General features: G+C 44.9%; 1 protein-coding gene across 5 annotated transcripts in view; it reads left to right on the top strand.

Moving 5' to 3' along the window:
* Nucleotides 1-27,838, top strand: part of TRAPPC12 (trafficking protein particle complex subunit 12) — a 118,939-nt gene that overhangs the window by 14,762 nt on the left and 76,339 nt on the right. For all 5 annotated transcript variants that reach the window (XM_066597701.1, XM_066597708.1, XM_066597692.1 and 2 more), the window contains exon 3: nucleotides 9,203-9,319. In XM_066597701.1, coding sequence (XP_066453798.1) covers nucleotides 9,203-9,319 — 117 coding nt within the window. The remainder of the gene's footprint in view (nucleotides 1-9,202; nucleotides 9,320-27,838) is intronic.

Here is a 27,838-nt window from a genome sequence, read left to right as displayed (position 1 = left end):
GACCAGGCCTGAGCAGAAACTGCATGTTGTAAATTAAGGAAGGGGGGGGGGGGGGGGGGAATAACTACGTGGAACATAAAGCTCTCTAAATTGTTCCAAACTATTTTTAAAAAGCCACCCGAATGTACCTGTTCCAAAATAGTACCCCTCTCTTCTTTCATGTTGAAAACCTATCCAACTTAAAAAAAAAAAAAAAAAAAAAAATACCCATGGCAATTTAGGGTTCCTTCAGTGGTGTGTATATAGTAAATCCGACTACTTTCAGAATCTGCTTAAATGTATTCCATCGTTTTATTATTACAATTTAATTGTCACTATAATTCCTTTTTCTTACTTTCCTCTCTCCCTCTTACACACTCATAATAGGTGGCCACAACCTGTCATTTTAGAAACCAATCTGCATTCACCCCTACCCTGTTTCTTTCTCCCAGCCCCTTCAACTGTAGCAAATGCTTGGATATATATTTTCTGGCATTCCAATTGCAGGGGCCAACACTCCAGACCGTTTATCCCTTTCGAAGGGTCTCCAATTTAATTCCAACAGACTTCTAATTCCATAATAAACTACTAAAAATCGTATGGAGTCTAAAGAAATATTGTGATGGAATCCAAGCCAGAGACTTTTGAAGTGTATAAAGGAGTGTGGGCATCAAATTAATTGTGATTAGATTTCCCCTGCCAATTATTGGCAATGGAAGGTGATTCCAGACCTTGACCTTCTCATCAAACATTCGTACCAAATGGAAGCAGATTGGCAGAAATATAGTCTTGGGGCTTAGAAGATACCGCAACTCCCAAATCATGAGCCATTCCCAGATCTTCACTATTTGTAATTCTGTATGTTCCAGTGAATAATCCATCAGCAAGGGATCTAAAAGGAGAATCACAGATTTTCCCCAATTAATAATGAGACCTGACATCTTGCCAAATATATCAAAAATAGACGTTATTATGATTAATTGAACTACTCACATCCCTAGTATACAACAGATCATTTGCATATGGTGAGATACATTCCCCAATTTCTCCATAGTGTAGTTCAACTATACTGGGTGATTGTCTTATCAAACCAGCCAGGGGCTCGATTGCCAAGGCAAAGAGAAAAGGGGACCCCTGTGTTGTTGCCCTGTCTAATACCAACTAGAAATATGACCCTCACTCTTGCCCCTGGATTAAGTAGAGCAGTTTAACCCATCCTATGAAGAACAGCTTTGAATGAAACAGCCCTACCCCCACAAACTTGATTCACTTGAAGATTCAGATACAAACTCTTTAAATAAATAGCAGTTTATTTGTTTTGGCATGAAGCCAGACTCATCCTTATGTATTAAATGAGTCATTACTAAAAGTAATTATTAGCAAGTACCTTCGCTAAGATTTTAACATCAGTTAAACAGGGATATTTAGGAATTAAAACAATCATAGTAACTCTCATTGATGGTGGAAGTATGATTCATTAAACACAGTAAATGTGGCAAAAACCTTTCCTGCAGGCACTTAAAAAATTGATTGCGAAGACCATCCAACTCTGGCAACTTTTCATTAGGAAGTGTTGCTACTGCATCCCTGCCTAATAGTATTCACATGGGCAGATGAAGTTTATAAAACAGGGCCATGCTTGCCCTTCTCAATTACAGAGTGAGATAATGTATTAAAAGTCTCATCAGAGGAGACAAATACAGCGATACGTTTCATGAGCATTTCTTATTGAAGTTGAACGGGCCAATACCACCAACCTGTTTGCTGCATCGTGGCATTTCTCAGTAAGGCAATCAGAATGGTCAAAACATTCCGCACAATCAACCTGCTCAATATTCAATATTGCCTCCAATGTTGCACAGGCAACCTCACAGGGCAAAGTATTTGCCGAAGCGTTCGCAGATGCCTGCAGCAGAGGGAATTCGACGCATACGTGCATCCAGCTTCTTGCACCTCCAGCCCCCTGCTATAACTGCTCCTCTGCGTCTCCACTCCACAACAGGAACCCTGGTGTAGCACAACCAAAAGGCCAGGAACCTGCAAGGCAGCTAGCTAGTACTGCAGAGTTAGAAACGCTGCCTCAGGAAGAAAACCAAACTGGTATAATAAGTGCGAGCTCTCTTGATGTGTCTCCACTGCTCACATCACACGCTAGCATCTGCCAGTGTTTTTATTTTAGTTTTTTCATACTCTCCCATTCCCCAGTTCCCATGCTGTCGGCATACTATCATAGACTTCTATGGGAGAGTTGTCGCTGGGTGCTGCTGCAAAGAGTCAAATGTTCAGACGGTGCACAGACTTTGTAGGGGGACGCAACAGGTTTCGGGAAGCAGGTTTTTTTGGTGCCGTTCGATGATAGCAGTGGCCCTTTAAGGTGGCATAACTGACATATTGGCTGTGAACTTGATGTAATAGTGATTGAGGCATGGAAGCAGGTGACAGGGGAGGAGGCTCCCTCTGTCACCCATCAGCACCCTGCAATGTGATTTGCGAGGTGCTGATGTGTTACCGTGATAGGAGCCCTGACAAAGGTCTCCACGTCACCCAGGTATCTTAGCCCATCAAACCCTGCCTCTGGTGGAGTGTAATTGGCAGGATATGCATAGTTGCTAGAGGAACTAAAAAATAGCGTTAAAGGAATGTCCAAAAAGGCTTATTTAAAAAAAAACAAACACTAATTGTAAAAAAAAATTACATAAAATACAACTTGTCCCATTAAAAACGAGCCCTAATATAGCTTTATAGACAAAAAAAAGTTTATATAAAAGTTAGGCCACTTTCAAAACAGTAATGAAAAAAAAAAGGGAAAATGGCTTGATCGTTAAAAGGTTAATGGTGCCATGTAAGAAAAACAAAAAAACTTGTTCTGATAAAAAGCAAGCACTGGTAAAGCTATATCTCCTGGATGGCTGGGGCGGCTCGGGAGGGAAGGGGTTAGCCTGATTTCCTTAAGAATGGTTTGGCTGCTGGCTTTGCAGCCTTTCCATGAGTAATGAAGTGTAATATTCCAAGCAGCAGTGATAAACTGATTGGGGCAGAGACTGTCTCGCACTTCCCGAGCTGTTCCTATAGACATTCGGCAGCTCTGTCTCCTGCTGTCACCACAATATACTACTTGAACTCTTTATATAGCGGGAGAAAAGTTTCCGTCAGCAAATTTTCGGATACAACCTGTCACTGAAAAGCACAAATTCTGCCGTTCACAGAAAACCTGCACTTCGCTGGAAGTTCCGCTTATACCGTTGCTGAAGTCACAGGTGGATTTTTTTGCCTCTCTGTTTAATGAAGACTCAGTTTTAGCTCTTCTCGCTCTGTCTATATGTTTTTGGAGTAGTTAACCACTCGAGCCGTTTTCCCTAAAATATGCTACATGCATGCATTATGTTCAAATGATCCGGGTGTCAAGTATTTTAAAGGGGTTGTCCTGCCAACTAAAATTCTTGTTGTAGAATGGTATAAAATAAGTCCCACTGCCTTCACCAATCCCCCCTTTCTGGCAATTCCTGGGATTCCCATTGGTCCCTCCCATCATGGACTTGCGTGTGACCATTGCATCCAAATTAGAGAAGGAGAATACAATTTATTTTATATCATTAAGAGACCTTTTTTAAAAATGCTTAAGTCAACAAGATAAGACCTTTAACCCCTTAGGCCCAATGCCCACCGACGGAAATTCCTGCAGCGAGATTCCGCGTGGAATTTCCGCCGTTGCATGCTGCCATAGGATTGGATGCAGTCCTATGCAGACAGGCGTGATTTTGATCGCAGAAAATCCGCACAGTAACGAAATTGCAGCATGTCCTATTTCTGTGCAAGTTTCACCGAGGCTCGCACAAAAACGTCACATCTGACGCACCGGCTCTGTTCAGCACATGTGGGCAATGCGCCAGCTGGCACATCGCAGAGCAAAGACAGAAGACACCGGACGTGTTAGTGAGTGGTCACTGCAGGGGCATGGCTTGCATCCCGCTAAGAGAATCTCACGCAGTCAGAATCCAACCCAGCCATGTGCATGAGGCCTTAAGGTAATGGGCCTTTTTTTTGTAACACTTTTTTATTTTTCTGTTGATCTAGTTCTTCTAGGGAGTTTTTTTTTTTTTCTTTTTCGGGACAAATTGGTACTATTTAATGTACCATACAATGTACTGAAAATCTTTTAAAAAAATTCTAAGTTGAGTGAAATGGGAATAAAAACGCATTTCTGGGGTCTTACTTTCACAGCCTACACACTGCAGCAAAAATGACATGATGGCTATATTCTCTGGGTCAGGATGTGTTTTCTTGTTTTTTTTTTTTTGTCTGTTTTTTTTGCTGTACTACTTTCAAAAAGTAAAAAAAATCTCCGGAGAAAAAAGATCTTTCGCCAGCATCTTGTTACCACCATAACTTTATTTTTCCATCGACCCTGTTGTGTGAGGACTTGCTTTTTGTGGGACGGACAGTAGTTTCTTTTAGTACAATTTTGGAGCTCATATGAATTTTTTTTTTTTTTTTCACTATTCAAATTTTTTTTTATTTTTTTTTTTAGAGTCAAGATGACCAAAAAAGCACAATTTTGGCATTGTATTTTTATTTTTTTTTTGTTCTGATAACATTCACAAAGCGGGATAGATAAAATTAGTGCTTTTCTTGTAGATGGAACTATTAGGGTGACTACACACTACAGTTTTTTTTATTTTTTATTTTTTCACTGCGAAATTCGCAGGGTTTTTTTTTCTGCAGGGGTCTATGGGCAATTTACCGCGAAATCGCGATTTTCACATTAACAAATCCCATAGACCCCTGCAGAAAAAAAAACGCTCCGAATTTCGCAGTAAAAAAAAAGGGGTAGTGGGTAGTCACCCTTAGGCTGGGTACACATGGGGCAGTATTGCCACGGAATTTCGGTGCGAGCCTCTACACGGAAGTTCCACTGCATTTAAAGTAGCAGACAACCTTTCACAGTATAAGACAACTAAAATATAACTTTTATTTAAGAATATTTATAAAACAATTAGGGCTAAGACAAACCAGACATACATAGAGACAGAGAACAGAGATGGTCAGCGTGGGTAGATAAAAAGGTAGTAGTACCCAAACTAAACTTGTAGATACTTGAGACTAGGTGGTCGCTAATATGATGCGAGATGATCTTAGATTGTGACAGTAACAATCATTAAAGGAGATGTCCCGCGCCGAAACGGGTTTTTTTTTTTTTAAACCCCCCCCCCCGTTCGGCGCGAGACAACCCCGATGCAGGGGTTAAAAAAACCACCCGCACAGCGCTTACCTGAATCCCGGCGGTCCGGCGTCTTCATACTCACCTGCTGAAGATGGCCGCCGGGATCCTCCGTCTTCATGGACCGCAGGGCTTCTGTGCGGTCCATTGCCGATTCCAGCCTCCTGATTGGCTGGAATCGGCACGTGACGGGGCGGAGCTACACGGAGCTACACGGAGCCCCATAGAGAAGAGGAGAAGACCCGGACTGCGCAAGCGCGGCTAATTTGGCCATCGGAGGGCGAAAATTAGTCGGCACCATGGAGACGAGGACGCCAGCAACGGAGCAGGTAAGTATAAAACTTTTTATAACTTCTGTATGGCTCATAATTAATGCACAATGTACATTACAAAGTGCATTATTATGGCCATACAGAAGTGTATAGACCCACTTGCTGCCTCGGGACATCTCCTTTAATACGTAAGCTACACATACATGTGGAGTATAGATTACTTAAGATAGTGTCACAGGATAAATTCATTCAGTAGTCAACAGAGCTCAAGCTCTAAAATTAGAGCTATGTGGTTTATGTGGCTAGGTGCGATACCAAGCAACAATTCATAAGCCACTCACCACATTGGTAAAATTACCCTCAAAGAGCGTGGTGTTGACAATAATTCGAAAAGTAGATGAAGATCTCAAATTTTAGGTATTTTTTAGAAACTCAAGGACCCGTCTAACTGGGGAGGTAATGGTGTCTCCATCTGAGAGGACTACTCTCCTTCTCAAGTGGTTATGAGGTTATGATACCCCCAGAAAACTGAGGAGACACCATTACCTCCCCAGTTAGACGGGTCCTTGAGTTTCTAAAAAATACCTAAAATTTGAGATCTTCATCTACTTTTGGCGTTACTCTTATCATCTAGATATTGGTGTGGGTCGCTTCTTAAATATATGAGATCCTTGGATTTTTCTTTTTACATCTTCAATACTGAAGTCCAGCGCTGCTGACTTTTGAATTTAGTCAGCCTCTGCTGTCATTCGAATTATTGTCAACACCACGCTCTAAGATCATCTCGCATCATATTAGCGACCACCTAGTCTCAAGTATCTACAAGTTTAGTTTGGGTACTACTACCTTTTTATCTACCCACGCTGACCATCTCTGTTCTCTGTCTCTATGTATGTCTGGTTTGTCTTAGCCCTAATTGTTTTATAAATATTCTTAAATAAAAGTTATATTTTAGTTGTCTTATACTGTGAAGGGTTTCGATTTGATTATTGAGACAAATTCTGCCCCTGCGATTCTAAAGTAGCAGACAAATCTCGTCCACAAGCTGCGGAAATAACCCGCACAAAATTTGTGTGGAAACCTCCTTGCAGCGCAGAATTCAAATCCGTGACCTGTCAATTGTATTACCGTCGCTGTAGTGGAACTCGGCCCCTCTCAATGAGGGTGTGAATTCCACACTGGAATTCGTGATGAAACCTACTTCAAAAAACACACTAAATGGTGCAGGTTTGGAGGCAGGCGTTGTGCTGCTGAGCTGCTGCGGACATCCCGCTGGCTATTCCGCGCTGTGTGAACCCAGCCATAGGCCGCCTGATCACGGCCTGATTTGCATTGCGGAATCCAAAGCAATGCCTTCCATAGCATGCTTTTTTTTCCTGCCCACGAGCGGAAATAAATTGTGATGTTTCTGCTCGCAGGGGAAAAATGGCAGCATGCTCTACTTGAAGGCGGCTTCCGTGCGAACGGCTTCCATTGAGCTCAATGTAAGCCATCCGACCTGCGGCCCTTCCCCAATCATCATTGCGGGAAGGTCGTGGAATCTGCGTCATCGCCTAGTGACGGTGCTGCATTGTCTGTACCGTGCAAGTGCGCCAGCTGGACATCCACAGTACAGAGAAGAAGAATCTGGACAGGTAAGCGGGGGTCACTGGCCGAGCACAGGGTCGGATTCCGCTGGAGGAGGCCTTACAGTCACAACTATATCAAATATGTTTATAGGGTTTTTTGTTTTGATCGTTTTTATTAGAAGTATGGGAAAGGTGGTGGGGGTTAAACGTTTACTACCTGTTTTTTTTTTTTTGATAATAAAAAAACCTGTAAAAATTAAGTCCCTATAGGGCACTTTCGATTGTTTGATTACTCTGAGTACAGTGCAGTACCATAGTATTGCATTATATCACGTTCTGACAGGCAGGCTTCAGAAAGTTGCAGAAGACCCCGGCTGCTGTGGCAACCAAATGGCACCTTGTGATCTCCTCGCAGGGGAGCTGGTCAGGACATTTAAGGGGTTAACGTCCTGTGTCGTTAAAGGGTCCTGTGTCGTTATTTTCAACAAAATAAAGTTTTCCTTTATCCGCAAGATTTAGGTTACGTATCAGATCTGTGAGTCCAACCGTTGATATCACCACCAATCAAAGTTCCCCGAAAGAATGGCGCATTGGTCACACCTGCGCACCACTTCTCCATTAAAGGGGTATTCCAAGCATTTATTACTAATGACCTATCCTCATGATAGACCATTAGTAGTTGATTAGTGGGGTCTACCGCTTGTGATTCCCATCAATCAGTTGATCCTCTGGCCCACTGTCAGAGTAGCGGAGCCTGGCATCCGTATCTATGGTCAGAGCTGGAAGTGAAATAGACTGCTTCACTCCCAATGAAGTTGATGGAAGCAATGCTTTCTATTAAACTTCTGGCTGTGATCATAATAAGAGTCAGAAGTATGATGGAAGACATCACTCCCATTGATTTAATTGGGACTGTAGCCGTCTAATACACTTCCAGCACTGACCATCAATGAAGAGGTCCAGCTTCACTGCACTAACAGCAGACTTATCGGTGGGGATTCCAAGCTGCACACCACCACTGATCAGCTATTGTTGACCTATTCCGAGGATAGATCATCAATAGTAAGTGCCTGGAATACTCCTTTCATTTCAGTGGCCTGCAGGAGATTGACAAGCGCTTGTGCTTGGCTATCTTCAGTAGTCTCGCTAAAATTAATGGTATGGGAGGACGCATTTCTGACCACCCCTCCATATGGAGACTTTAAGGTCAAACATTCTCTTGAATGGTGGGGGTCCGAAAAGTCTGACTACTGCAGATTAGATGCTTATCCCCTATCCTGTTTTATTTTTCAGGACAACCTCTTATTGTGGATCACTTGTACAGGTAACCTATAATAGATGACGACCACTAATGCCATGTCCTTAGTGACTTTGTCGCACAGATGAGCATTTACAGCTGCTGTGATTTCAATCATGGATTATCCCATAGGGCTAATTCCTGTGTAGATGATCAATGCAGATTCTGTGTCAAGAAGTGACATGTCTAGACTGGTGGCCTGTGGGCTGTAAGTGGTAAAGCCTCCGCAGAAGGTGGCTGGATATAGGGTGCAGTACCTGCCCTAGGTTATTTAATCAAGCAGCAATGCTCCTCTACATTAAGCACTCTACCCAATCCGATATGACTGCCCTGTGCTCTCTGCAGCATTGGCGCTAGGAAGGTGCAGGGAATGGAACTTCCTTCTGCCATTACCGGTGCATGGATAGTTACAGCATACCTGATGTCAGAAAGATGCAAGTTTCACAATGTAGCTGAATCCATTAGTGAAGCCCTCTTCCCAGAGGTTTGGCAGCTTTTCCTCCAGACTTGTCAATGGCAATTTATTTATGAGCGGGAAGTTGGCTGCAGTCTGGTCTCTCGGTCTCCTCCTCAGAATACGAGCCATAGGATTACATCAGCATGTCTCTGGGCTCTTTGCCCTCCTTCTATATTCTAGGTCGTCTTCACAGCTTCTACAGGAATAGTCATGTTTTGAATTGTGTGTGTGTGTGTGTGTGTAATAAGATTGTGAGCCCCATTGGGGACAGAATTGATGTGGATGATCATAATCTGTGTACAGTGCTGCGGAAAGCGTTGGCATTATATAAGCATCTGCATCCATGATAAGTCACTTGTTGGGATTGGTATGGTGCTATGTGAATACTGATTATGTTTTTACCTGTTTCAGGGTGATGCGGTGAGGGAACTTATGCTACGCTTCCTGGGTGAACAAGCTGCCATGAAGAGGCAGGTCCTCACCGCCAACTCGGTAGAACAGACCTTCCTGGGGCTCAAACAACTTCTTGTAAGTATAGGTTTTGTTAGTACTAACGGCTCAGAAAGATGAATCGGGCTTATATCAGGTGGAAGTGTACCACCTGATTGTCACACTCTGGATGTATCCTATGTGATATTGCAGTCACTTCCATGCAGTGCAGCCTCTTGTTTGATGCCTATTGGACACTAGCTTGATTTTTAGATCTCCCTTTACTTTTGTTTCATGTATACTGTGCTAACAATCACATGATGCGTCAACAAAACATCGCATGACCAGTTAGAGCCAGTACTATCTCTACCTGCTGGGAGGACAATGTAACAATCACATGATGCATCAACAAAACATCACATGATCAGCTAGTGCCAGTACTATCTCTACCTGCTGGGAGGACAATGTAACAATCACATGATGCATCAGCAAAACCTCACATGACCAGCTAGAGCCAGTACTATCTCTACCTGCTGGGAGGACAATGTAACAATCACATGATGCATCAGCAAAACCTCACATGACCAGTTAAAGACAGTACTATCTCTACCTTCTGGGAGGACAATGTGACCATCTTAACCTTTTGTATTCTCCTAAATAAACTAAACCCCATAATTATACAGTCAGGGAGAATGAATGTTCATCTTCATTAATAACTATGTGACAGGAGCCTCTAATCATCAGTTACTCTGATGGGAGTTTGGCCACGTGGTGTACATGTATGTCACTCACAAATAGGGTTCGGTGATTAATCAAATTAATTTGATTATTTGGACCAGTAATTGACCCTCAATTCCGGTTTTTTTCCTAAAACGTTAAATTCGATTTTATTGAAACGGCCATTGCAGCGCCACAAGTCATGGTGGCTTTTCACTGATTCCGACTCCAGCAGTGTTGGGACATGTGTCTGCAGCGCCATCTATTGGGCACTTCTTTTTACTGCCTGCCCCCTCGTTTCCAAGAAGGCAGCTTGTTCAATCCCAGCACCATTCTACAGATCGCCCCCTACATCTGGTTAGTATCTAGGGATGGGGTATTCTGGCGGGAGTTAGGAGGGACGATGGCCGTTCTGCACACACTGGTGTAACTGTAAAAGGCCGGGCTCACATGGGTGGATTTGTATTGTGGATTCTGCAAATGCCGTCCGCACGGCGCTCCGCAGTAAAATGCGGGCATTGAAAGTCATGCATTTTTGCTTTTCTGTTCACACTTGCGGATACGAAGAAGAAGAATCCCTACATGCTGTATTTTACCATGGAGTCCACTCGGACTGCCTCAATGAATGTCAATGTAGGCCGTCCGACCCTCAGCCCATATGCAATTAATATTGCGTATGGGCTGCGTGTACCCGTGTCGTTGCTAAGTGACGGCATGGGAGAAAGAAAGAAAGCTGCCGCGGTCATTCGCAATAGTTTTTTTTTTTTGTTTGTTTTTTTTTTCAGGTACACAGGGTCATTGACCGGCCGCACAACACAATCCGCTACAGGCCTCCCGCATACGGAAGGCGACCTGCCCGTGTGACCCTGGCCTTAATGTGTCATAGTGTTGGGTGGCTGTGGCATTATTTGCATCAGTTGCTTTCTTTCATTAACTGTGCCTTTTGTCAGTGTAAGAAGATAGCTGATATAATATGATGGCTGCCCGGGACATGTACTAATCGGCCATATGTCATCCATTTTGGCAATAGGCCTCAAGAGCCAAAAAATGGGATAGAAAAAAGAAATCTTTACCCACAAAATGGCCTCTTTATGTAAAAACTACACCCTTTTATGGGTATCCCCACATTCATAATAACCCGCACTATGGGCCTTATAGTGCATCTGTCTTTGTTGTTCATAGCAAACCATCACAGCGCAGCTTTCATTCCGCCAGAACAGTTTAAGAAATGAAAGCTGTGTTGTGATTGGTTGCTATTAAGTGTTTTACTGTCCCTCAGCCTCTTGGTGCACATCTACGGTGTTTTTAGTAATTCTCTACAATGTTTTCCATGCTGCTTCTCTATGTGATAGTTAGGAGAGCAGGAGCCTCTCTTTTCTCTGTGTGCTGAGACCTCATAGCTGCTAATCTACACCCACCAGCTCAGGGAAAACTAAGAATTCTAAATAGAGCCTGCAGAGGGGAAAATTGCTAAAAATCACAGGGTGCAAGTCATGGAACTGCTCTTTATGGTCACACACAACGGCTTATTCTGAAAAGTCACCTCAAACAGGTGGGCTTTAAGGGGTTAAATGTCCACCAATCACTACTCCTTGTTGTGATGCCCTATAGTTGTAGTCTTGTAGACCTGGATTGCATTTGTCAAGGCGAGACTCGTGGCGGCTACTAGACCGCCTGAAGTGGCTTGCTCTGAAGAATACACGGGAGGTGGAGGCTGCAGAGAAGGATAAATGTATGTTAAGTGGAAGTAATTATACTGTTTGTATACTTCTACCGCAGCAGAGCAGGACTATTATCGGTGTTCCTATTTTATTTTATATTCTCTTTTAGGTCGGAATCTTTATTCTTCTCGTCTTTTTATTCCAAACAAGGCAGCGTGGCTTTCAGCCGCTATGCAGAGAGCTGGAAACATACAGCGTGCAATAAGGGGAGCTATGAAATATTAAAAAATCAGCTTTGAGTCGTGAGTGCGTCTGGGTATACAGTGACCTGGATTTCGTGTTTTCCGTGTTAGTGTGAGGCTCACCGCTGTGTATAAACATCATCCATTTATTTGTTCTGTGCCCTATATTTTCCCTCCTCTTGTCTGGTGTGCATGAAGCCCTGCTGCGTTTTATGCTCTCATTCATAATCCTCGGGCAGCTGCAGCGGTTTCTGGAGTACGTCTTGAAATACAGCCATCATTACTACTTGTGTGCTACTTTGACTTTTCTTTGCCGGTTTACTATTTTTGTTACTATTGAAATGAATGTGAAGCAGGTTTTGATTCCTCTTTTCAAAAGGAGCTTTTTTTTTTTTTGGTTTGTTTAAATAGCTTTTCTCACTTTTTTTTTTTTCTTCTATTGATGACCTGTCCTGAGGACAGATCAATAGATGATTGGCGGGGGTCCACCGCTCAGGATCGCTGCTGATCTTACTGGCACTGCTCTCTCCTTATGGACAGAGCTGGAAACTGAGAGCACTGACCATAGTGCAGTGGCCTGGGTTGGTATTGCAAGTGCAGCTTCCATTTAATTCAATGGGGAATGCACCTGCAATACCAACCTAGGCCACTGCGCTATAGTCAGTAGTGCTTGTGCTGTCCGTAGTGACATCAGCTGATCAGTGGGGATCCCGAGCGGTGGACCCCTCCCGAATGACCTGTCCTGAGGATAGATCATAAATGGAAACAGGAGAGAAAACCGCTTAAATGTGTATCTTAAGTTGGTCATTTTGATAATTGTTGGCAGAGCCTTCCAATATTCTTGGGGTCCACCTGCAGTCTCACGGGACAGACAAATGGACAATCCCAATGGCCCACGTTAGGGGAAATGTTCATCAGTCAGTATGCATTTCAACTGGTTTGGACCTATTTAAGTCACTTATCACCCTTCCCCATAGTTGTAACGTGACCTTTGGCCAAGCCAAATCCGAGTTCGGGAAGGAACGTTAACCTGATGGTTGTCTTGCAGTTATTAGGACTGGAAGAAAGAGTCATTTTTTGTTTTTTTTCCAGAAATGGTACCACTCTTGTGCATGGACTGGGACTCGTCTTTCATTTCTGCTTCAAGTAACCACTTGGTCCCGGGATAAAAATTTGTTTCAGGAACAGAGGTGGCAAATGTTATTACCTGCCAACCTGTCTGTACTGTTGTGTTGTGAATTTGCCAATTCTTAGCTTCTCTTTGGTCTTCCAAGATGGCCGCAGTGCTCTTCTGACTACCCAATGCACACTGCATTGATGGTCTAAGACACCACACTGTACTCTGTCAAGTGCTGACCAGTATGAGAGCAATGTAGTGTCTTAGACTACCCATGCACAGCATACATCAGGCAGTGAAGAGTGCCGTGGGCTTCTTGGAAAACCGAGGAACAGCCCAGGGCCCGGCGGATTTGTGGCAGAACTGGACTAGTGGTTTGATTTCATTCATAGCTGGCCTTGGCCACATATGACCTGTTCTGTTGTAGAGTGCCAGCCACTAGCTTCTATGGAGGGCACCCGGTGGGTTGTAGATAGGGGGTTTATCGCCTCCCTTAGGTCCACCAGGACAGTTGATAATCTTCCTCAACATGGCAGCATCTTGTGAATCTATATGTATCTTCCTCCTCTTGCCCTCTGATGTTGCGAGGTGCTGCTGTCAGCCCATCAGCGTGCCCGCAACACCACTGCTTGGTTCTGATACTGTATTTTTGTATTGAATTTGACTCTGGTGCTTTATTTCTTAAGAGCATTGTTCTGGTGCTGTATTTGTTATGAGCTTTGTTCCGTTGCTTTATTTATGCATTCAGCTTGGTTCCAGTTCTATATTTATGCATAAAGTTTGATACTGATGCTGTATTTATGCACTGAGCTTGGTTCCGGTGCTGTATTTATGCAATGTTTGGTTCCGGTGCTCTATTTATGCATGGAGCTTGGTTCTGGTGCTCTATATATAGACTGAGCTTGGTTCCAGTGCTATATTTATGCACTGAGCATGGTTCCAATGCTGTGTGTGTATATATAGACGGAGCTTGGTTCCAGTGCTGTAGTTATGCACAGAGCTTGGTTGTGGTGCTGAATTTATTCACTTAGATTGGTTCTAGTGCCCTATATATAGACTGAGCTTTGTTCTAGTGCCCTATATATAGACTGAGCTTGGTTCTAGTGCCCTATATATAGACTGAGCTTGGTTCTAGTGCCCTATATATAGACTGAGCTTGGTTCTAGTGCCCTATATATAGACTGAGCTTGGTTCTAGTGCCCTATATATAGACTGAGCTTGGTTCCAGTGCTGTATTTATGCACGGAGCTTGGTTCCAGTGCTGTATTTATGCACGGAGCTTGGTTCCAGTGCTGTATTTATGCACGGAGCTTGGTTCCAGTGCTGTATTTATGCACGGAGCTTGGTTCCAGTGCTGTATTTATGCACGGAGCTTGGTTCCCGTGCTGTATTTATGCACGGAGCTTGGTTCCCGTGCTGGATATATAGACTGAGCTTGGTTCCCGTGCTGCATGTATACACTGAGCTTGGTTCCCGTGCTGCATGTATGCACTGAGCTTGGTTCCCGTGCTGGCACGTATGCACTGAGCTTGGTTCCCGTGCTGGCACGTATGCACTGAGCTTGGTTCCCGTGCTGGCACGTATGCACTGAGCTTGGTTCCCGTGCTGGCACGTATGCACTGAGCTTGGTTCCCGTGCTGGCACGTATGCACTGAGCTTGGTTCCCGTGCTGGCACGTATGCACTGAGCTTGGTTCCCGTGCTGGCACGTATGCACGGAGCTTGGTTCCCGTGCTGGCACGTATGCACGGAGCTTGGTTCCCGTGCTGGCACGTATGCACTGAGCTTGGTTCCCGTGCTGGCACGTATGCACGGAGCTTGGTTCCCGTGCTGGCACGTATGCACGGAGCTTGGTTCCCGTGCTGGCACGTATGCACGGAGCTTGGTTCCCGTGCTGGCACGTATGCACGGAGCTTGGTTCCCGTGCTGGCACGTATGCACGGAGCTTGGTTCCCGTGCTGGCACGTATGCACGGAGCTTGGTTCCCGTGCTGGCACGTATGCACGGAGCTTGGTTCCCGTGCTGGCACGTATGCACGGAGCGTGGTTCCCGTGCTGGCACGTATGCACGGAGCGTGGTTCCCGTGCTGGCACGTATGCACGGAGCTTGGTTCCCGTGCTGGCACGTATGCACGGAGCTTGGTTCCCGTGCTGGCACGTATGCACGGAGCTTGGTTCCCGTGCTGGCACGTATGCACGGAGCGTGGTTCCCGTGCTGGCACGTATGCACGGAGCGTGGTTCCCGTGCTGGCACGGAGCGTGGTTCCCGTGCTGGCACGGAGCGTGGTTCCCGTGCTGGCACGTATGCGCGGAGCGTGGTTCCCGTGCTGGCACGTATGCACTGAGCTTGGTTCCCGTGCTGGCACGTATGCACGGAGCTTGGTTCCCGATGCTGGCACGTATGCACGGAGCGTGGTTCCCGATGCTGGCACGTATGCACGGAGCGTGGTTCCCGTGCTGGCACGGAGCTTGGTTCCCGTGCTGGCACGTATGCACGGAGCGTGGTTCCCGTGCTGGCACGTATGCACGGAGCGTGGTTCCCGTGCTGGCACGGAGCGTGGTTCCCGTGCTGGCACGGAGCGTGGTTCCCGTGCTGGCACGTATGCGCGGAGCGTGGTTCCCGTGCTGGCACGTATGCACGGAGCGTGGTTCCCGTGCTGGCACGTATGCACGGAGCGTGGTTCCCGTGCTGGCACGTATGCGCGGAGCGTGGTTCCCGTGCTGGCATGTATGCACGGAGCGTGGTTCTGGTATATTTATTCCCTGAGCTGTTGTGCTGTTGGGTATGCTGCTATCTTGCTGCTTTCTGCACAAAGAGAACACAGACTGCCTATCAATACAATATATCATTTTTTCCCTATTATGGTGGACACCAGAAACCATTCCCCACATGATGCCATCTAACTAGGATTGGCACTGATTTTCTTCATTCGAATAGGGCTGAGTGCCATACCAGGCGCAGCACACTGAGAAGACTGGCGCAATTCCTGACACGGCATCGGAGGAGCCCGTCAAGGCGGTATGGCTAATAAGTATATGGTAGAGCATTGCCACAAATAGAGTTTCGTAAGATATAAGCAAAAGTGCAAATGGGGTGAACGTACAAGAGCCGTCCTGCCCCTCCATGTGGTTGGCATCCATTGTTTCCATGTGTAGACAGAGAGGAGCCTGACTGTAAAGCTTTTCCATCCGCACGCTTCTTCATATCACGTGTTAATCACCCCTAGACGGATCTGTCAAGCTTAGAAGGGTCAATTGGCGGGTTGGAGCTGCGCGGGGAATAGACGGCTGCTGCAGACTGCTAAAAAGCTTTTAATGGTATAATGGAGAATCTCTGCACTCTCATTACCGGAGAAGAGGAACACCTCGAGAAGGGTTAATAAATGCATTTTCCCGAGCTGCGCCAATGTGCGCTAGCAGTGTAATTTATGATGGAGAAGAATGTCATGGCTGCTGGAGGAGGACATTTTAATCACCTTAATGGTGTCACATGTAGAGTTAATGGCCCCCTTTGAGTCTTTGTTTCTGGGGAGGGAACGCGCGCAGGTACTATTAGCCGTGTCTGTGGAAAATGCGGCGTTCCCATCCAGGAGGAAGTGAGCGCTGTTGTAATTCTGCTTTTCCATTGTTGTCAAGAAATGTCGGTTTTGTGTTTTGTTTTTTTTGTTTGTTTTTTTTGTTTTTTTTTTACTACCTTGGGGTGTTTTTTGTTTTGTGATTGTTACATAAGTATGTTTTTGTATATTTTTTTTTTTTCCCTAATCACGCGAGTTCCGTGCAAACGAAACAATACTAAAGAAAATAACGTATGGCTTTTTCACGCCTCGTTACTGTTCAGCATACGCGTGGGGAAAGCTCCTGGTGTATACACTGAACATATATGGTATGTAGGGCCCCATGTACATAGACTATGGCGGAAGTGTGTCTTTTAGCCATATATGGGCTAGTATACATCGGCAGATCTGAATGTCTCTGCACATTGTATACCACGAGGGCTTATTCACATGGGCTACATACATATCCATGGTCGGAAATGACGCTGACAAGTTTTTTGCTTTTTTTTTTTTTTTTTTTGCTTCCCTTCAAAAACACAGAAAGATACTTTTGTGTCCGCAATCTTAGAAAGGCTTTTTTTGGGGTAAAAGCATGTGTGCTCTGGGTTTTTCATGCAGAATACGGTGTACCAATCTCCCATAGGCAGCTCTTGCTGCACACACGAATAGCACGAAAATGTGCGCAAGAAAAATCACAGCCCGTTCTATCTCGGTGCATATTGCGTTCGCATACTTGGGAAAAAAAAGTACACAGCGATGGGTGGCGTGCAGCTAGCACACAATGTCATTGCCTCCCGCTGGTGGCATGCCGCGATTTACGGCCCTCTGAGCTCGGTCATAAAGGGGTTTTATCACTAGAATGAAAATTCTGCCTGCAGCTGCGCCCAGCGGAAGGTGAAAAACCAAAAAATGGCGCATACTCCCCTCACCTGGACACAGCTCATCGGCTCCCCCGGCTTCCTGGTGTACGGCCTGGTGGTAGTCAGGTGACCGCTGCAGGCACTCAGAGGTCACAGCGTTGCCGTCCGAACTCCTGGCATCAGCGCTCACATCCTGTGCACAATGATGCCAGGAGTTTGGACCAGTAAGGCCTCTGATTGGCCGCAGTGCTCATCGGACTGCACAGGGGAGTATGTTCTCTTTTTATACTTTGCACCAGGTTCAGCTGCTGGCAGAATTGTTATTGTAGTAATAAAACCCATTTATAGGGAATCGGTCACCGGCCGTGAGCGCCACCATCTAAGTTACGATGCTCATAGTGCAGGAGCCCAGGGAGATTCGTTTTATACTTGCCCGCCTCCCAGTGCCCACGCTGTCAGCCCAGAAAGTTGGCGCATGGACTATGCCGTAAACACAAAGCTGCAGGCTGTGCATACGCACTGCCATAGAGATCCATGGGAGGGCGCACATGCACACAGCCTTGAGCTTTGATTCCAATGGTCCGCTCACAGACTTTCGGGACTGACAGCATGGGCCCTGGGAGATGGGTAATTGTAGAACTGGGAGCCTGCCCTATGAGCACCATAATTTAGTTTTTGGTGACAGGTTCCCTTTAACAATATGGCGGCACATTGAAAAGGATTTTTCAGGTGATGAGTTCCATGTGAAAAAAAGCATTTCCTGTTCTGGTTCAGCTTTTCATCAAAACATCAGTCGCACGTTCATGTCAGTGGGCACGCGAATGAGAGGGGGATCACGCTCCCTTTTTATGACTTATTGCGGAACAATAATAGAAAAAAACTATACCCCTTACACAAAAAAAAAGAACAAAACCGTGTTGACACACAAGTAAAAGAAAAACGGACGCATAGACCAGTCCGGAAGTACAACAGGTATTCATGCATGTTAAAATCGGGCCAATTTTCACGGCCAGAAATTGGCCGCACTTGTGTGAATAAATGAAGGGCTCATTCCCAAAAACGTATTTTCACGACTTCTAACGCGGTAAATTAAGTCAATGAAAGTTAATTAATTTCCATCGATCCATTCACATGTGTATATATACATTGTGTGCAATACACGCACGAAAGAGAGCACCGCATGTTCTGTTTTACTTCGTAAGACGCGCGTACAGCCCTATTGTTCTCCATGGGTCGCGTACTGCTGAGTGCGCCACGCCACTATGAGACAGAGCAGACCAAAACTGCCCACGTAAGCCTATGGGAGCGTGTTACGTCTGTTGACAGGCGACATTGTAGAAAAAGCGGACATCAGTCGGGCCGCCGGTTTTTGTTTTTACCTGTCCACATTGGGGCTCATGTAACTTATTTGTATGTTGGCGTGCGGGTGGGGGAAGGGGGGTCTTCACTTTTCTAGCTGTCAGAAACGCTGATGGACTGGCAATAACTCCAGTGGAAGTGGGATACTGACTACCTGTGTGTGTAGGTAGGTTTTAGATCTGGCCGGACGACTAACCCCACCGCCAGGCTGTTTGGGGTATTTTGCCCCCCCAGTACTTAGGACAGTTCTCACACTTCAGACATACCGAAATAAGACCTAAATTGCAAATAATACATATTAAACCCATGTACTCCCAAGTTTTCTGAAAGTACAATCTTGGCACGTTGTCAGGCGTCACTCAGCACTTTATACACACCAGCACCTTCATGTGATTTTGTCTCAATTGTTTGTCTCTCTTAAGCTTTACCCTTTTAGTTACAGATGCAGCAAAGTTTAGCTTGCTTGTGAAAGTTGACTTTCTACAACAAGTTAGCAATTAAAAAGCTATTATATTAAGGGCTCATGTTCATGGGCGGATTTGAACTGTGGACTCCTCGCGGACGAGCCAGGCAGACATGGGCGATCACGGCTTTATTAACACACGTGGATTTGTTTTGCGGACCTCCTGGTCCAGAGAACAAACCGCAGGATGCTCCATTTTGCAGCCGATCCTGCATGGGCGGCTTCTATTGTAGTCAAAGGAAGCCGTCTGATCCACGGGCCGTCTGCAACTGAATTGCGGACAGGCCATGGATTCCACGGAAAGGCAGGAGACTTCAAAAAAAATTTTCACTGCGCATGTGCCGCGCAGTGAGGGGTGAGGAGACTTATGAGGCCATCCAAGCTCCTCTGGGTAATATGCAAATAAGGAAGATGGAACAATATCTCTTCAGCGCCACCCATTGTATGGGAGCACTCCTGCAAATCAATGTCAGACCCTTTATACAAGTCTTACGGTTCCACCTTCCTTATTTGCATATTTATTAAGAGCATGAATGGTCTTAGAAGTCTCCTCACGCACCTTCCAGTTGCTCTCCTTAAGGAGTGATGATTCTGGATCAAAGGACAGCCGAGGTTTGGAATATTTCACCACTTTATTAAATAAGAAGTTGCAAAGCGATATGGGAAAACTTGTACACACATTGAATTACAGGGTCAGTAGGATTCCTGTGTTAACCCTTACATTACCCTGCCCATTAGGACTATATTCTGGGTCCCTACTCCTTGCTATGGTGCCCTCTGTTAGGTTCATCCCTAGACCCCCCCCCCCCATCCTATTGTCTTGTTCGCTGTATTGTTAGTGGAGCGCCTGTTACAGGATGTTCTGTTTTCTGGGTCGCTCTCTGCCTCCTCTGCTTGATGCTCACTCTTGCGGTATGGTAGTAGTGTTCTCGCGGTGTAACTCTTTCCTTGTGTATTAACTGTACGCTACCGTTCACACTCATTATCATTTTATGATTAAATGTCTGCGTCATGCTTTATCTGTGAGTTAGTCCTGGCTCCGTTTCCCTATGCGACACTTCGTTTTCTTCAATTTTATGATGTATTTTGACTGTATTTTTTTGTTTATATTGAAATAAAAATGTTAAAAAGCTATTATTTTTAAGGGCTTGTCCTCCGGTTAAGGCTGGTCTCACACGGCAGACTGGATTCTGCATGCTGGAAACCCGCAACAGATTCTGGTAGTGAGCCTGGCCGGCGACTCGACGTTCCTGAATTTTCTGTATCGCACCTGACTATGGCGATTCGCCGTCAGTTATGCGCAGTATAGATTTTCTTTTTCAATGTTTGTAGTTCCCGTGCCGTCGCTAAGTGATGACGCAAGTACCCGCAGCTGATACGCAATGTTAATTAGGTATAGGATGTGGGTCAAACGGCCTTTATTGACTGCATTGGAGGCCGTCTGCGGCAAAATAGAGCATGCTGTGTTTTTTCTTCTGCTCATGCTGTGATACATAAGAACGGAGCTGTCTGCTACCTGCATAGTTCAGTACATGAGTGCACCAGCCCAGCAAACTCCTGATCAACAGAGGGCACGTGCAACAGACCTCCACTGGTCTACCATTGATAGCCTATCCTCAGGATAAGTTATCAAAGCTTTACAACTGGACAGTACCTTTAAATCAGCACAACTCTTTGCAAAGTAATTGAAAGTGTGAAAAAGCTGTGGTACAGAAAGTTAGCATAACAGTAAGCAGTGTTAAACATTACGGAATCTATAGGAGCCATTTTTTTTTTTTCATCCCCGTGTTTACAAAAAAAATATATATTAATTGCCCTGCAAAAAAGCGAGCCCTTGCAGACAGAAAAAAAAGTTATGAAACGCAATGATGGGGGTGAGGGGAAACTGAAAATGGCTGGTAATAAAAGGGTTAAACCCAAAGACAAACAAGTAATTCACAACATGTGATCTCAGAAGACCAGCCATAACTTTTAATGGTGATGTTAATAATATTGTCTGATGACTGTCACCTGTTGGAAGGATGGGATAGATTTGGCAGTAGGAAATGGGTCAGTTTTTGTGTTTGTGTTGGAAGCTGGAAAACTGGTTAAGCGTAAGGATCAAAGTCCCTTTGACAAGGGGCAAATTGTGAGGGACTGGGTCAGAGCATCTCCAAACACAGGCCTTCTGGGGCGTTCCTGGTTTGTAGGTTACTACCTACCGAAAGTGGTCCAAGGAAGGACAACTGGTGACACGGTAACAGGGTCGTGTACATCCGAGGCTCATTGATGTACATGGGGAGTGAAGAGTAAGCCACTTACAATGGCCACATGAGCATCAGAATTCGACCATGGAGAATTGAAGAAGTGGACTGGTCAAACCACCTTTTTTGTTTCCTCATTTAGACTATGTGTGTCTCACTTGGGGAAGAGATGGCAGCGGGATACGCTGTGGGAGAAAGGCAAACTGATGGAGGCAATGTGATGATACGGTCAACGTTCTACTAGACATTCTTGGTTCCTGGCATTCCTGTGGATGCTACTATGACACGTATCTACCACTTAACCATTGTACAGACCGAGTACCCTCCTTCATGGCAGCAGTATTCCCAAATGTCAGCGGCCTCCTTCAGCAGGATAATGTGCCTGGTCACACAGTCATCTTCCTCAAACCATTCCTGAACCATTTTTGCAAAGATTTCTAGGGGATGCCTTGTCCTCCAAGACCTCCAGACCTCAATCTGATCGAGGATCTATGGAATGTACTGGAAAAAAGAGTCTGATCCATGGAGGCCGCACCTCACAACTTCCAGGATCTGCTGCGAACAAACTGATGCCAGATGCTACAGGACACCTCTGTAGGTCTTGTGGAGTCCAGACCTCTCGTGGTCAGAGCTCTCACATCCCGAAGTGACTAGTAACCCAACAGCTGCTCTGCACCCGACTCCGGTTAATGCCACATAAATCATTGTTCCCCACAGCGGCCGTGTACAGAACGCCGTGTTACTCTTCTTGCTCCTGGAAAGAATTGCAGATTGATTTATTCTGGTTTGACGTGATTTTTATTTTTTATTTTTTCACCACATTCGCTTCCCGCAATCCTAGATTACTAATACATTGGGGTTGCGGTGCACAGGAGATAAACACGTGTCATTATACAGAATCCTCGTCTGTTCTCAACACGAAAATACAAGGACGATTTCCAATAAAGGTAATCATGGCCAAAATGAAGATGCGAGGCTCCGGCCTGACTGGACACATTGCTATTTGCTCGGTTTCCTCTTCTATTTCATTTCTTACTAAAATTGCTGCAGAAGAAAGTATATTATTATCAGTGTCAATGTAGTCCTTCTGTATGCTGATAGACGCCAGGCGTGTGATGGCGTACAGCGGGAGAACACGGGACACAGTCTGAGTATTGTAGTGGGGTGAAGCCCCTAGGGCTCTCACCAGCATTTTAATATAGCTCACCGCGCACGTATCTGCCATGTGGGAGCACACTACAATACACTGTGTACTGCTGCATGCCCACAATCCCCATACACTGTCTTGGTGTGCATAATGAGGGCCAAGATGGTGCATACCTGGCTTGGTTGTGTTGTATTGTGTCCAACTCCATTCTGCCTTCAAAAATCAAGGCCCTCCAGAATATCTTTTGAACAAAAAGATGCAAGTAGAAAACTCTTGTACAACCCCTTCCCCCCCCCCCCCCCCCCCCCCCCCCGTATAAAACTTTTTGGCACTATGGCGGTGCTTGTCTGTCATCTTGGTGGTAGCCATCTTGAATCCTGCCCAAGAAACTTCAAAAAGGGTCATTGGATACATGATTTAAGGGTAGAATTTCATCAGAAACTTAAGTGCAGTCATTTTTTTTTTCCTGATACCTTTTTAATATTTGTGAGTTGTGGCTGATGTCCTGTTGTGAAAGCATTGCTCACGTGTCTTTTCTGGTACCAGAAGATGCTGTTAACAATAGGACAGAACTGAGATCATCCTGATGCTCCATAACAGGCCTTGACAGAGGTGGCCAGGGATTTCAATCAAGGACACCCAGGAAGATGTTCAATGAGGGCACAAACTGTCAGCCAACTGATTCAGATGTTCAGGGAAAGTTTGTAGCACCCAGGACTAACCGACAACGGGTCAGCCAAACAGTGTTTCCGATCCCTAGTTGTTGATAGCGTTGCTAGCTGTGTTCACGAACAGTCTATAGGGAAGCACCCAGAGACTGGCATCAGAGCGTAGTGGGAGGCAGCTTCTCCAGTTCTTGGTTTGTCCTGGACGCCACCAGTTGCCCTGAACTTCTGAAGCCGTTTCCTGACAGTCCGTGCGCTTGTGCCGTCCTCCTGGGTGTTCTTGATTTGAATGTTTCGATGTGGGGGGGGGGGGGGGGGGGGGGGGGGTACAATTTTTTATTTTTTTTTAATTCGTAAGATGCTCGGATAATTTACAGGATTCTGCGGGTCTGAAACGGTTTTAGGTTAGTGGTTATATAAATTGCAGCTCTACTGTGGCGGTTAACTTACTTATCTGCCCTTGTTGGAAAATATATGTAGGAGGAACGATTAGGGAAGTACGTTATAAAAATTAATGAGAATGTAAGAGAGATAAAAAATGGAGATGAAAAAAGTCCTGTAGCTCTGCATTTTAAGGAGTATCTCGCACAGGGCCCTATGGGAATGCAGCTTATGGCGATCCATCAGATTCAAAGGATTCGAGGGGTAGTTGTGGAGATCAAATATTATTGCAAAAATATCTGGATTTATAAACTAAAGAGTTTAGCACCATGTGGTCTAAATAATTAAGATGTAATGTTTTTATAATGTGTGTAATAATAACATAAATTAATTTTATATATATATATATATAATATATATAATTTTTTTTTTATCTCTGATCTCTTCCACCAGCTGCTTGGTAATGGTGATTTTTTTTTTTTTTTTTTTTTTTTTAATTTAAATTGTGTTTTTTTTTTTTTTTGTTTTTTTTTTTAAATGATGATTTTAACTTTTTGTTAATTCTATCTGGAAAGGATGGGGTCAAAATGTGGCAGGAGGGCATGGGTTGTGTATGCCGTTGTTTGTCTCTACATATAGTTTGGCCCAGGGGGTGCTATAAAATCACGCTCTGAGGAAGTCGGTGGACATGGGTCACCACAGGACTCGGTTTGGTGTGGGTGCTAGGTTGTATCATCAGCACCTATAATGGCAGATGATGTATGGGAAAGTGGCCAGAGTGCTCAACGGGCATATTATAAGGACTATCTAGCTAAATATCCGGCAACACCGCTGAATTAATACCGTTGGGGTTTGACTTTACGGCTGATCTGCATAACCGTCCTGATAAGAGTTGTTACATCTGTTATTACTGGGCCTCCAGCTCTTCTGAACACCTGCCAGTATTAGGGGGCTTCTTGGACTGTTCCTTCTGATATAGTATCAGCATCGGGGGACTTTATTGCCAATAATGGTGGCGGCACATATGTGTGACATACCCAGGTTGCTTATGAATCAATGCTAAGCACAATTAATAGGACCCAATTTTTGTCCCCCCTATTAAGTGTACTATTGAGTGATGCGGCTAAGTGTAGAATTGCACATAAAGAACTAGATTGAATCAGAATACGATTTACGCCTGTGGATAAGAACAAGAATGCTATGTATTAAGGCACACTCCTGCACTTGTGCCTTATAAGATGAACTGAAATCTATGAGTTATTGGAATTAACAGCTATGGATGAATTGAATATGAATCAAGATATCCCAAGGTGATTTATTTTTTAAAGTGAATTAAGTTCCCTCCTTTTTTTTATTCAGAAGATTTGGTGGCCCTGACTTTTGAATCGCCCTGTTACAGTCCAATGACTCCCTTCTGCTGCAGGCCTGGCTGGATGTTGGGATCCTTAGCTGGTAGACTAGGATCAAGTGCTGTCTGAGGTTTGGGTACAAACCACTTCTTCATATGGTCCAACTTAAACTTTCTATTAGCTATTATTTAGAAATTCTATACGGGTGGCTCTTAGATCTTTCTTTTGGTTTTCATCGTTGACAACCACTAATGGCTGCCATGTAGCTGAAATGTCGGTTGTTAACCAGCTTTATCAAACTGCAATCATCTAACTAGTTTTATATAGAGCTATGAGGGTTTAGAGCATGTATACGTAGGAGTATAATACAGGATTCTAGGAAAGGAGGGTGGGCATCCCTTTGGGGATTGGGATGAGGTGCAATGATGGTTGTCGCTCAGCTTTCTCAGAAACTAAGGCTATACTCACACTGTTTTATCCCTACTTTTGGAGGTATACACCATGAGGTGATCCCCACGTATACCTTTAACATGTCTGTAAACCTGACCTATGATAAGTGTCCTTTTGGCATAAATCCCACATGTGTGATTTAATATAATTGTGGCAAGGTAGTTCACAGGATTGCCTGCAGAGGGCATGAAGCAGGCATTCTCTGTGCTAATCAGTAGGGGTGGTTGTGTAGATGTGTCTGGAGGATTTAAAACCTCCAGACACATTGATTTCCCTGCTGACAGACAGGGGAAGAGGCTCCTTCTGCAGCTATAGGAGCTGCAAGCCTGAGGTCTAGCATGGACCAGGCTGTGTCGGTCGCTAGTCTGACAGGGGAGGACGCCACCTAGACACAAGAGTAGGGTATATCGAGAAGAATACCACAGGTTGGCAACCCACACAGATGTGTTATGTTCCAGTATGCTGATGCCTGTAATCCTTTCCTGTGTGCAATAAAGCCGCCAAAGCTAGAGTGTTGAAGAATCCAGTTGTCCAGCATTTTTACGAGTATGGTGACAACCATCTTAAGGGAGAAGATGGCAGTTCCCAGGAGTGAGTAACACCTAGGTTGCCAGTATAGCTATCTAGCTAATAAATAATCATTACATACACTGTGGTGAATAAGTTTTTTTCTTGTTTTTTTTTTCCTTTTGTAGGGGAGTTTAATTTTTATAAAGTGTATGTGTGTGTGTATATGTATGTATATATAATGTGTGTGTGTGTGTGTGTGTGTGTATAATATGTAAAATGTGTACACACACGCACAATATAGGTGGAAGCCCTGACTGACTCACTCGCCACTAATTCTCTAACTTCCTGATGTCATGCAAACATGAAATCTGGCAGGAGCATTCTTTAGGTCCTAAATAGGAAAAGTAAAGGGGTCACAATTTGAAAATTCAATGCTAAGTGCAAAAGTATTGGCACCCCTGTGTAATGTATCAAATCTTATTCTCTAACCAGCGTGAAATTCTTTAGGTCCTAAATGAGTAGAGTGGGAGGGGTGGCACATTCTGTAGTGGGACATCGGTACATGCAGCCTGAGGAGAATCCAATGCTCCTCTGTGTATACATATTTTATTCCTTGGTTACACTAAAGTAACCTTGACTTCATAAAATTTTCCATGCAAACACGTAAACACCTGTATCAAATTAACTCGGGCGAGGTCGGGTGTATCAGCCAGTGTGTGTGTATGTGTTCGTGTATGTATTGTGAGGGATTAGCGTCAGGATAAGGTAGCAGCCGGGGCGTCCACGGCCAGAGACAGTGACACAATGAAATAAAGTTCGTAGTCCAGGCTTCGCCTGGGTTTATTTCAGCAAAAATAAAGCAAAACAGGCCTTAACTCCAGGCCAACAGAAAGTAAATCCTGCTCGTCTGAGCACTCACTATACATAGATCGGTCCTGACTACTCACTGTCAAAAACACTGCTTGCTGCGCACAGCCAGTCTGGTCCTCAGACCTGCAGAGGTCTCGCCACACTCTCTCCCAGACCTGCAGACCCAGCTTTTTATGAGGCCTGATACCAGCCTCACCTGGTACGTGGGAGTGGTCATCCCACCCTTCGCTTTGACCACTTCAGGAAAAGCCGGCCCGGACTATGAGGCTTGGAGCCACTCCATTACACTACAACGTGTCAGTAACTTAGTGTTACTGACACACAAACGCTGGCTTCCTCCACCGAGCCCAGGCGGCTCGGTGACACATATCTGCCCAAGTGCTCCCTAACGCCACATACGAGAGCATCCTAGGAGAAACCTACCTGCCCTCCACGACTTTGCCAGTCACTATCTCACAGTGTGTCTGTGTGTATGTATGTATGTATGTATGTATGTATGTATGTATATATAGAAATGTTTATCTATTCTGCCACAAATCTTAACCCGGATTTAGTCCCGTGAATGGGCAAAACCTGTGTGTGGAATTTGACGCTTTTTCGTGCAGATCCGCATGAAGTGACATTGATGGGACTAAATCCACGTGCGGAGCTGCGGCAGAAAGGCCACAGGTTTCTGCCATGGTTTTACAGGCTGATTCCGTATGGCAGAATCCGCCATGTGAGCATGCCCTTACAGATGGCACTACAAGCGTATGGCATCGGTATTTGATCGGTTTTTGCATTGTACATTTTGGCCGCCAGCAATGACCTAAAAACGTAGGAGTAAAAACTTCAGAAGTTCTGCCATTTCTTCTATTCCGTTAATTTGCAGGCATGTGAATAGCGACGGCGGCCTCCATTATATATGCAGCGGGTGCCTGCTTTCACCCTCAGTAAAATTTAGGCCATTAACATCTCTGAGGATGGAGGGGGGTTTACTGTTTAGAATATTGTTGGTGTCTTCTGCTCGCTCTAAACAGCGCCTCATGCTTG

The sequence above is a fragment of the Eleutherodactylus coqui genome, chromosome 1 (genome assembly GCF_035609145.1).
Source record: "Eleutherodactylus coqui strain aEleCoq1 chromosome 1, aEleCoq1.hap1, whole genome shotgun sequence".
Lineage (NCBI taxonomy): Eukaryota > Metazoa > Chordata > Amphibia > Anura > Eleutherodactylidae > Eleutherodactylus > Eleutherodactylus coqui.
Note: the sequence above shows the minus strand (reverse complement) of the source record. Positions and strands in the feature narration are given on the sequence as shown.